At 43.9% G+C, this 11988-nt stretch overlaps 1 protein-coding gene across 2 annotated transcripts; it reads right to left on the bottom strand.

Annotated features, from left to right (window-relative positions):
- Positions 1-2677: 2677 nt before the first annotated feature.
- LOC149995680 (zinc finger protein 416-like) lies at positions 2678-11392 on the bottom strand. 2 transcript variants are annotated; one of them, XM_090258987.1, is made up of 5 exons: positions 11357-11392; positions 10089-10212; positions 8353-8838; positions 5159-5250; positions 2678-3436 (listed from the first exon to the last, which is right to left on the bottom strand). In XM_090258987.1, exons 2-5 carry the CDS (start codon positions 10207-10209, stop codon positions 3386-3388), a joined length of 750 nt encoding a protein of 249 aa, XP_090115113.1. In that variant the 5' UTR covers positions 10210-10212; positions 11357-11392; the 3' UTR covers positions 2678-3385. The 2 variants fall into 2 exon arrangements, with proteins under 2 accessions (XP_090115113.1, XP_090115112.1); XM_090258986.1 differs by lacking the exons at positions 2678-3436; positions 5159-5250 and having other exon boundaries at positions 6302-8838.
- Positions 11393-11988: the final 596 nt, after the last annotated feature.

Genomic DNA, 11988 nt, shown 5'->3' with positions numbered 1-11988 from the left:
TCATTTTTTACTAAAATGCCGTATTTTCTTTTTAAAAAATGTTTGAGAGGAAGGGAGAGAAACATCGATGTGTGAGAAACGTCAATTGGTTGCCTCACATACACACCCGAACTGGGGATTGAACCCACAAACTAGGTACATGCCCTGACCAGGAATCGAACTCCCAGCCTTCAGTGTTGGAGTGACGCTTCAACCAACTGAGCCACTGACTCTAAAATGAAATTTCAGTAACAGTATGTCTATAGATGCAAAATTCAATGTCTTTTCAAATGTAATTTGGCTTGTTCTGATGTTTATAAAAAATAATTCATAATTATGATTTCTAAGAATTGTGTATTCGTATACATTTCCAAATGAAGCGCTGATATTGTCTCTTCTACATTTTAAATGTTTTGAGTTTTATTTTTCTGTGTTTCAAAAATCTTTCAGTAAAGGTATCAAAGTGAAAAAGTTAATTTTTATAAATATATGTGAAAACTGTTTTAAATCCTTTTTCTTCTTACTTTATTTTAAAATTTTTTGAAATTTATTTTTAGAGACAGTGGAAGAGATGGAGTGAGGTTGAGAAACAGACGTGAGAAAGAATCATCCTTGTGTGGCTTCTGGTACCTGCCTGGACCAGGGACCAAACCTGCAACCACGTCACGTGCCCCGACCAGGAATTGAACCCGCAACCTTTGCTTTGCAGGACAACACCCAACCAATTGAACCACACTGGGCAGTCAGGATGACTTTTATAAATATACATGTGTGAAAAATGTTTTAGCTCCCAAGGTTTTATACATATTTAGTAACACTTTGCACTCAGGCAAAATTATGAAAATATAGTACATTTATAGCTAAGAGATTAGACAGTCCTTATGCTTAGATCTGATATTTACTCTCTAAGACTAAAGCTGGAAATATACTTCTGGTATCTTACTAAATTTCCAAATATGTTAACACCATGTTTTTAATAAGCCATTTCTCCAAACTCTTCATGAACTTTTATCATATAAACCTTTAGCCCTGGCCAAGTGGCTCACTTTGTCAGAGCATCGTCCTTGATAGACCAAAACTGTGGATCCAATCTCCTGTGAGTGCATATACCAGAATCAACCAAACGATGCATAAATAAGCGGAGCAACAAAATCCATGTTTCTCCCTCTTTCTCTCTCTCTCCCCTCTTCTCTAAAATCAATAAATTTTAGGAAAGATAAAAGCCATCCATACACATTTTTAAAACATGATTGCAATCTGCCTTATACAACTAATAAAATTCAGCCTCACATACTTATATTTTAAATATTTTCAAAAAGATTCATTATATTAACATTTTTGTTTTCAGGTTTCAGAGACCTTACACTTTAGGAATGCATTAGAAAATGTTCCACACTGACATATCTAATTTTAAGTAAAATAACTCACTATTGTGCATCACGATGCATATATAGGCACAAGAACCACCATAATAGGTAACAATGGAAGGTACTATAAAATTCATGGGTTTTCATACTGTAATGGGGTGGAGTGATGGGTCCCAAAAATATAGGAGAAATTCCCCAGAGCCCATGGTTGGGGAATGGGGGAAGGGGATGATAGGTTAAGATACTTTGCATTACAAAAGGCAAGTTAATAGTTGTGCTGCCGCCCTGGGCAAAAGTAGTGACTGAGAGCATTCAGTGACTCAGGACAGAGCCAGGGAAGGTGCATGCCCTCCTCAGAAGTCCCTATGTCACAGGAATTCTTGCTCTGACTAAAGATGGCAGCTGGAAGAGGGCAGAAGATTCAGGGCAACTGGCAAAAGCAGCACCTTGTGGGAGAAGCCAGATGTGACGTTACGTAGGAAGCTCCAGGTCAGCACTTAAAATAAGGGCAGGCAGAGAGCGAAAGGCTGGTTCACCTTGAGGGATGAGTAGGGAAGCAGCTGTGCAGGGCCTGCCATGAGGTCTTCTGGGGTTCAACCATGCTGCCTTTAGTGAGGGAGGAGCTCCAGCCATGAGGGAGAGCTGACGGAAGTGTGCGGACCCAGCGCAGCTGCTGCAGCTGTGCGGGAACCTGCCAAAGCAAGCACGGATTGAGAGATGCCTGGGATGCTGACCTCCCTTCTCTGAGAAACACGGAGGCTACCGACTTGGGACATATGCCTTCCTGGACTTCACCATGATCCAGTGCGACATGGTACAGGTCTTTCTGGGCTACACGGAGGCTGAGGACGATGTACGCCTGGAGAGACCGGCTGCGAGAGGATGGTGACTCTGAAACCCACGAGTGTCCTTTCCAGAGGAGATGGAGAACTGTTTGTCCAGCTGGCTTAAGAAGAGATAAGGAGATGGGGAACTGCTGGGCTTGGTTTTGGCTTATAACGTGGTGGGGAGCAAGGGAAGGGCTGGGTCTCACTGGAGAACAGGGCTCTGAGCAGGAGTGCTCTCAGCCCCACTCTGAGGTTGGAACCTGGTAAATAAAAATGTTTCCCTCAACACTAACTGTTGGGTCATGCATGAAGGTGCCACAAGCATGACCCCTGGGCTGCTCAGTTACAGTACCAGCATTTTCTCTTTATGGATATATTTGAAAGTAGCTATTATAAAATGTAAAATATATCCTTGTTTTAGTAATTTTACAGGGCAAGAAGGAAGCACTGAAAAGGGTGGGAAGTACTGAGTTTCAGAAATGCCAAGTATGTACGGAAGCATCATTAAATGTACAAAATATGTATACTTTAAGTGAATTATACTGAAATCAAACTAAAAACAATTTTACACTTGCAACTTCCCAATCATTTTACTGTTTTACTATTGATGTTCTTGAAGTTACTTGTCGCTACAGTATCAGTGTGGCAAAAATAAAATATAATGCTGTTCTACTGGAATATCTTACCATCTCCATGTTCCTGACATCAGTTTGGCAGTTTGAAACTGACCACGATGAGAGAATTTACACAAGAGAAGCCTGACAAAGATTACAAACCTAGACTTAATGTATTATTGAATATTTAGACTTAAAGAAAGTGATGGACAAACTGTTAACAATGTAGGTTAAACTTATAAGTGTATGGTACAAGTGGCCTTAAGTTGTACATCAATATAAAAATTGAGAAAAAGTTTTCCTTCCAGTACTCAGATAAAATTGTTTCACATGGTAAAGAAGTCCATCAGGTCATTGGAAAGTGATTGAAATGCCAACATATGACTTTGTTGCTGCACTGTGCTCCTATTGGTTAAAATAACAAACTTATAAAAAGAAAACAAAAAAGGATTCTGAGCAGATGTTTTATCAAAAGAAATAATGACAGGGTAAATAAATGCATTTAAAAAAGTAACCATTATAGATTCTTGGGAAAATGGAATAAAATCCAAAGCAAGTAAGCACTGCACTGACTCCCAAGGCTAATATTTAAAAAGATTTACCACAGCAAGCACTGGCAGGGTTGCAGAAGAGGTGGAATTTTCATATGCTGTGGGTGAATGGGAAGGCAAAAGGAACCATTTTAGATCATAATTTTTCATTTCTTAAAATGCATTTGCTGATACTGTAACAGGATGAGAAATAAAACATATATGCATATAAAGATCTAAATGCAGCTATTCATAGCTGCTTTATTTGTAATACCCCAAATCTAGAAATAACCCAAACTATACAAATAAATGAATAAACAGAGCATTACCTATATAACACAAAACTGCTCAGTAATAAAAAGAACTAACTGTTCATATCAGCATTATTGTTGAATGTCAAAATAACTGTGCAGCATGAAAGTACTTGTTAAAGACTGTACACCTTATGATGCCTATAAAATTATAGAACATATGAAATAATCTGTTGTAAAGGAAGATAAATCAATGACTACCTGGAGAGCTAAGGAAGACTGGGGCAGAGATTATAAAAGGGCAGGAGATAAATTAAATACAGGGTGCAACAAAAGTAGGTTTGTAGTTGCTTGAATAAACAGTAATAAATACGTACTCACAACTGTAAACTACTTTTACTAAACCCTGCATATGGGTGATACTTAAGTTCTTTTCTGTGATGGTTTCACAGTTTTATCCTTATGTCAAAGTCACCAAATAGCACACATTAGATAAGTGTACTTTGTCGCATGTTGATTATACACATACCTCCACAAAACTTTGAAAAGTGGTTCAAAATAACAGCAAAGATATCCCTCCTTTCTTAGGAAATGAGGTTGCAAAATAAAAATAAGGTATCCAACTGTACATAAACTCTACCTTCTTTCTTCTCATATCTTGTTAAGGTCAGCCTTGCCTCTGGCAGTAAATATTGGCAAACGGCCCTGACAGACACTCAGCTGGTCGGGTGCCATTCTGCAGAGAAAAAGGTCGCCAGTTTGATCCCCAGCCAGCATTGCTGGCATGGTCCCCTGCTGGGGGAGCGTTTGGAAGGCAACCAGTTGATGTTTCACTCTCACATCGATCTTTCTCAACTGTACTTTCTCCCTCTCTTTCCCTCTCTTATAAAAATATAAAATCTTAAAAAGATATATTGGCAAGCAGTGAAGACTTTTGCTATATGAATCAACAGCAGTGCTGGCTGGGTCAATAAGGACACATCCTAGGACTGCCTACGGAATCACCCTTTTCTCTAGCTTCATCCTCTTGCCTGCAGAGCAATAACCCTGAGATGAACACCCCAGAGAGGCTACGGGAAGACCACAAACCGTTATATTATTTTCTCTGACAATGACCTCAGTTAGAAGAAACAGACTTATGGAGGGCCTGAGGATGTCTGTGCACACAGGTCACACAAGCCACAGGCACTGTAACATCTGTGGATGGACGTTCAGAAGAGGCACCTTCCATCTAATTTACTGCAGACTCTCCCAGTCGCTATAATTCAGTGTTTCTGTCTGAACTGTGGTTCCACGTAACCCAGAGCCTTTCAACAAATGACACAGAATTTTGCACTTTGGCACTTGGCTTTCTGTACAACCTGTGGAGGAGGTCCCCTCAACACTGCTGGGAATTATGTAATATGAATGTAAACAAAGCAATAAGATCCATTTTGTTCACAGAAGCACAACAAAAGCCTCCTCCTTAGGGTGACCTTTGACCTGCCCAATAATCACAGCACCAGCCTGCAAATTTCTTTAAAGGCCTTGGGCAGAAATGCAAAACAAAGCTACCTTGAACAAAGAGCTATTTTTACCCTCATACCTTACCTTCTGAAGCACAGAAGTCTGGGGTCCCCACAATATCTGTTTACTTCTACATGCTGACAGATCACAATTGTCCTTGCAGATCACCCCACACACTAAATAGAATCACCAACAGTAAAGGTACAAAAAAAAAAGAGACTTTCACAAAAATTATCATAATCAAAAGGAGTGTACAGCAAGCAGTGTACAGGTTGGTGAACAGAACTTAGAACTATTCATCACAGCATAATGTGAGAACAACAATGTCCTTGAAAGAGAAAGTCCTTCAGAGTGAAGGATGGGTCGGCCGGGCCATAGAGGGTCAGGTCCAGTCCTAGTCAGACAGAAAGGAACGAGGATCATGCCAAGAGCTTGGAGTATTCATAATTTTCTCAAGCCAGTGAGAATACAGGCGATAGTTGCCCTGAGCACGTTGCAGTTTTGACTGACCCATACTGTGCAGGAGAGTCAGGTTACAGAAGTGCAATGGCTTTAGCCACAAAAACTGTCCCTGACATCAGTCTGGTAGTAGTACAGTTCAGGTTAGAAAATGCCAGGCAGCTTCTTAAAGCCTCACTTGTTCCCAGAACTCATCAGCAACCTCACAGTGTACATTCCACCAGAAGAGACTTAAATTTATGTACATGTTTTCCAAAGTCTCCTCCATTGCTGTTATACAGCGTGGGAAGTAAAACTCCAAGCACACTGAAGGCTTTTCTTCACTGTGAACTCTCCAGAGTGTATAAAGTGAGATTTGTGAATGAACCTGCCAGTGTTGAATAAGGTGGCAGCATTGTCTAAAGGATTTTGCAGATCACTGCACGCATGAAGGCTTTTGTCAGTAAGAATTCTCTGGTGTTGCGAAAGGGCAGACTGGCGCCTAAAACATTTCCACAGAGACTGCACTCACACAGCTCTTCTCCAGTGGGACCTTTCAGGTGATCAGTGCAGCTAGTTTTCTCCGATACACTAGCCACAATCACTGCACTCATAAGGCATTTCTCTGGTGTGAACTTTTTTATGTCAATTGAGGTTCAAGATTTGTTTAACACGTTTTTGATATTTTTAGAAAGGTTTTTTATTTATTTGTTAGAGAAAAGTGAAGGAAGGGAGAGAGAAAGAGAAATATCAATCAGTTGCTTCTTATGCTCCCAACTAGGGACCTGGCCCTCAACAAAGGCATCTGCCTTGACTGGGAATCAAACCAGCAATCTTCTGGTTTGTGGTACAACATCCAGTCAACTGAACAATACTAGTCAGGGTTGGTATTTTTTTCGGGTTTTGTTTTGTTTTTTTAATATTTGCTGCACTCATAAGCTTGTTTCCAGTCTGAAGTTTGTGGTGTCATAAAGCCTACAGCTATGTCTAAAGGACTTCATTCATTCATTACACTTGTAAGACCTTTCACCAGTGTGAACTCTCTGGTGTTCCATAAGGGTAAAGGTTTGACTGAACTTCCCATACTCATTACACTCATACAGCTTTCCTCCAGCTGAGCTCTCTGGTGATCAAAGAGGCTACAGAAATGCTAGATTATCTTCCCACTCACAAAGCTTTTCTCCACAATAAACTCATAAAGTGGATAACTTGGTAGGTTTTCAAAGGGATTTCTCAAAGTCAGTATAGTCATAAGGTATTTCTCTGTTATGTTCTTTCTTAATGTCAAATGTGGTTACAGTTTGTCCAAGGTTTCTCCATATTTGCTTCACTCATAAGGTTTTTTTCCCCCAGTGTGAATTCTGTAGTGTTGGAAAAGGCTAGAGCGTTGTCTAAAGGACTTCGCCCATTCACTACGCTTATAAGGCCTTTCACCCGTGTGACATCTGTGGTGTTCAACGAGCTGAAACATTTGGCTAAAAGCCTTCCACAATTACTACACTCCTACTGCTTTTCTCCGGAGTGAACTTTCTGGTGTTGAATGAGGGAAGAGTTTGTGCCGAAGGACTTCCCACAATTACTACACTTATGGGGCTTTTCTCTAGTGTGAACACTCTGGTGCCGAAGAAGTTGAAATTTGAGGATAAAAGATTTCCCACACTCACTACACTCATATGGTCTTTCTCCACTGTGAACTTTCTGGTGTTGAACGAGGGAAAAGCTTGTGTAGTAAGACTTCCCGCAATCACTACACTGATAGTGTTTTTCTCCAGTGTGAACTCTCTGGTGCCGAAGGAGTTGACCTTTGAGGATAAAGCATTTCCCACACTCACTGCATTCATATGGTCTTTCTCCGCTGTGAATTTTCTGGTGTTGAATAAGGTAAGAGTTAGAGCTAAAGTATTTCCCACATTCACCACACTCATAAGGCTTTTCTCCGGAATGAACTCGACGGTGTTGAACAAGTTGGCTGCGTTGTCTAAAGAATTTCTCACATTCACTGCACTGATAGGGCTTTTCTCCAGTGTGAACTCTCTGGTGACGACGAAGGTGAGATTTGTGGCTAAAAGATTTCCCACACTCACTACACTCACAAGGTCTTTCTCCACTGTGAACTCTCTGGTGTTGAACAAGGTTAGAGGCACATCTAAAACATTTCCCACATTCACCACACTCATAAGGCTTTTCTCCGGAATGAACTCGACGGTGTAGAAGAAGTTGGCTGCGTAGTCTAAAGGATTTCTCACATTCACTGCACTCATAGGGCTTTCTTCCAGTGTGAACCTTCTGGTGTTGAATGAGGGCAGGCCTTTGGTTGAAGGACTTTCCACAATCAATACACTCATATGGCTTTTCACCAGTGTGAATTCTATGGTGGATATTGAGTACAGATTTGTAGCTAAAGCATTTCCCACAATCACTACACTCATATGGCTTTTCCCCAGTATGAATTCTCTGGTGTTGAATGAGGCCAGAGCTGTGACGAAAGAACTTTCCACAATCACTACATATATATGGCTTTTTATCAGTATGAATTTTCTGGTGTTGAATGAGTATAAATTTGTAGCTAAAGCATTTCCCACAAACACTACATTCATACGGCTTTTCTCCAGTGTGAACACTTTGATGTTGAGTAAAGGAAGATTTGCAGTTAAAGCACCTCCCACAAACAGTGCACGCATAACACTTTTCTCCTGTGTGAACTCTCCTATGTTGAATGAGGTAAAAGATTTGTCTAAAGGCTTTCCCACATATGCTACACTCATAAAGCCACTCCCTTGAGCAGACCCTCTGACACTGAATGATATTGTGGTTGTGGCTGGCAGCTTTTTCACACTCACCCCACTGGTGATGACTTTTTCCACTGTGAAAGGCCTGCCCACTCTCACCACCACTGGGTGGCTCTTCATTGTTAGGAGTGGCCTGGAGCTGAAGAAGGCCTGAGACTGCTGGGAAGTCTTCCTCAACCGCTCTACTGGTGAGAAATGCCCCTGATCCATGGCACCTGCACCTACTCACAAACCAGGCCCGGTCCATATCATTTCTCCAGGGCTTCTCTCCACTGGCAGGCCTGTGTAGCTGGTGGAGGTTTGCACTGAAACAGAAGCCTCTCACGCACATGTCGCTGCAGAATGCTTTCTTCTCAAGGTGTGCTACTTTGAAGTCAATCAAGTGTAAAACAGCTTTCAAGACTGAGACACACTGCTCACAGATATGGGTCTTCTGGGTTGCTGAAGTTGTTGTAGAAATCCTGACCTCTGATTCTCCTTCTAGAGATACAATCTGCTCAGAAGGGGTCTCTTCATCCTCCGTCTTATGCCCACAATCTGAAAGCAGAGAAATGCTGAGAAAATGGATGTTGACTTTGGTGGAAGGAGGAAGTTCCACTACGAAAGACAGTCAGACATAATATATTGGTTTCATGGGATTGTCTGAAACTAAGACACCTGGAGGCAGGTTAAATCAGGGGCTGAGTGCAGTACTGGGGCTCTGAAATCACAAATAAGGGGATACCTCACCAGAAAGAAAAAAACAGGTTATCCCACATGGAAGAGAAGCTGGATTCACAACTCATTCTTCTGCTAACATTGTTCAGCAGGGCTTCTGTGCTGGTGACATGGACAGGCTGTACAGAATGCTGGTTATGTCTTTCTCCCAGCAAGACCCAACAAATGGGTAACTGGTATTTGAAGATTACTTAAGGATGTAAGCACATCTCATGTACACATGCACAAGGTGAATGTGCGAGAATACTGCAGAGGCGGCAGTACAGTAACATGGTGACATAGAAAGACACCACTAAAGTGAAAATAATCAGGAGCCAGGAAGTTACACAAGAAATGACACTCAACAAAGTGCCAAGCATTGGAAACAAAAGCCCCAGCACTTGAACCAAAACACAGTTGGATACGGGGGAGGTTGCTGGCATGATCTGAACAACGCCCTTATCTCAAGTCTTCACCAGGACCAGTCTCCTTTGAGACCATCCTGAGTTGTCCATCCTGTAAAACCAGACTTATCCTGCTCCTTTTATTGGGAAACGACTGAGATCTGAAGAACCCGGTCTCAATAAAACACAACAGCAGTGAGCAGCCAGCACTGGCCCAGAGCAAGTCAGCACACAATAATACTCAGAGAAGACACTATTGCAAAGAACAAGTGCAGGAGGATCTTACAAGAACAGCCTATGGTTCTTTTAAGTAATGACCATGACGTGATATAGGAAGTCACAATGAACTCTTACCTAGAGGAAAGGGTGAAGAGCTGGAGGCCACTAATCTGGATCACCATGCAAAGGAGAGGGCAGGCAAGGTGGGATCCATTAAGCTGTCTGCGAGATTTTTACTCACAGACATTTCCTTAACTTTTGGGGACAACAGGTGACAGGGATGCTTGGGGTGTCCATGGCTCAGTGCACTCCACAGAGATAAGCACTGGCAGCCACAGCACATATGACAAGAAAACGGGCCAAATCAGCAAAGCAAATGGTCTGGCTGGGAAAAAGACAAAGCCACCTCTAAAGAAAGTAGGGAGGCAGCACATCACCTCAGGACACGAGGGAGATGAAAGGTCTTACCCATAGAAGCTACGAGTGTAAAGATTTCCAGCATCACTTCGTAGTACAGGAGTCTTTTGGTCTCATCAAGGAGCCCCCACTCCTCCTGGGAGAAGGCGATGGCCACGTCCTCAAACTTCATATCCTGTCAGAATGGGGACAGTTCATTCCATCATCAGCGTCTGCCCTAGGATTCCAAGTTAGTTATGCCCCTCACCCTCCACATCCCCAGGGATTCTAATGAGACCTGCGTTAGATCACCTGTCTCCATTTCTCAGGAACTTCTATTGCTCCCATGACCGGCTGAACAGACACCCAGCTTGTCTCACACCTGCTCTAGAACTGACTCCTGTCCCATTGGTCCCAGTTCACATTAAAAAACATAAACAACAACAAAAAAAGACCCTGACAGGTCCCTGATTCAGCTCAACCTCCCCTCCAAGTCTTGCCCTATTCTCCTATCTTTGCCTGGGATGACATCGCAAATCCTACTTGACTTGTTGCCCAAAACAGGGACTACTTCATATAACCACAGACCTGGACTTAGGACCCTGGGCTTGGTGTCACCTCAAGGTCCCCAGGCCTGGAAGAGTGGCCCCACAGTCCCAGGACACCTCTATCTCAGAGTCTGTGAGCGAGACGCCCTGACCTAGGCCCACAAAGCACTACCCTAAGCGATTCTGCAGTCGCAGGGATCTGTGGAAAGAGAACGCTCTGCTCAGAGCCTGGCTACTACTGCCAGGACCCGGGGGCTCAGGCTGCTAAGTGCCCTTGCGTGGCCCTCGACCAGGTGCCTTCGAGGTGAGTGCATGACCTCAGGGCCTCAGTCCTCAGTGCAGACTCCGCCAGCTACATCATCTTCTACAGGGTGCGCCCTCTTGTCCCTACTGCTAGCACCTCTCCTAGTCTCTCCGTCCTCTGAGCCGTGTTTGGAAAACGTTACACCCTCATCTCAGCCAAAGTCCCTCTTTTGTTCTCAACCCTCCACGGCCCCTGCGTCTGCAGAATGAAAGCAAAACTCCACACGCACAAGCTCGCCTCGGCGCTTCTGTCGCTTTTAGGCGCCAAACAGGGCTCAGGTGTTCCCGATCCTCCCGGCTCAGCTGTCCCTGCGCGTCTTTACATGGCGGCTCCTCAGCCCGTCACCCTCTCCCACGCGGTCACACTGTGTGTCACCCACGAGCTCCTCAAGTCCCAGAAGCCGGCACGTGAGCTGCAGGACTGACAGGCGCCCCGCACCCGGGCCGCAGGGCTCGGTGGGGGAAGAGGGTCCGGGGACCCGCACTCACCTCAGCAGGGTGCCTGGGCGTGGCCACCCGCGGGAGCAGCGGGAGCAGCGGAGTCCGCCAGGCTCAGAGGCCCGATCCGGCCCTTTCCAGGTCCTCAAGCCTCAGACGGATGCGGCTGTGCGCGGCGGGGACCGCCCCTCTGGAGCCTCAGACTTGAACAGACGGGTGAGCTCGAAACGACCGCCACCAAGGCAAGAGGGAATTCCCGCCCCAACCCGATGCCACACACGGAAATGCCCCTGTCCTGGGCGGTAAAGGGTCCACTCCTGCCAGCGTGGAGCGCACTTTCCTCTGGGTAATGTGGTTTCCTCAGCAGCACAGGAGGCGTGAGCGTTCCCAGACACTGACCTTGGCGAACAAGATGTTGTAACTCTGCTAATGACGCTGGAAAATGACAACTTTAGGTCTCAGGCGCGGTTTTCAGGTTTCTGAGGATTGTTGTTCGCAACTGATCTCTTTGTAGATTTCCTTCTGCTCCCTGAGGGCGAAAAGTATGATTCCAATTATTCCGTAAATACTACAAATCTAAATGGACAAGTATTTCAATTCAGATACGAAATGCATCCACTCTTAGCTGGACTGTGTTAAAAGTTTTCTGCCAATTCAAACACGTGAAGTCAGAAACATAAGTA

Source organism: Furipterus horrens, unplaced genomic scaffold (genome assembly GCF_987537825.1).
Source record: "Furipterus horrens unplaced genomic scaffold, mFurHor1.1.pri manual_scaffold_13, whole genome shotgun sequence".
NCBI classification, from domain to species: domain Eukaryota; kingdom Metazoa; phylum Chordata; class Mammalia; order Chiroptera; family Furipteridae; genus Furipterus; species Furipterus horrens.
The sequence above is the reverse complement of the archived record's forward strand: the minus strand, read 5'-3'. Positions and strand labels throughout refer to the sequence as shown.

What these genes read in the sequence shown, in the direction of transcription:
- LOC149995680 (XM_090258986.1), bottom strand. Translation starts at nt 10,209, where the DNA reads ATGAAGTTTGAGGACGTGGCCATCGCCTTCTCCCAGGAGGAGTGGGGG. An exon ending in TACACTCGTAGCTTCTATGG is followed by an intron (nt 8,839 to 10,088) that starts GTAAGACCTTTC and finishes CTCTGCTTTCAG; the next exon opens with ATTGTGGGCATAAGACGGAG.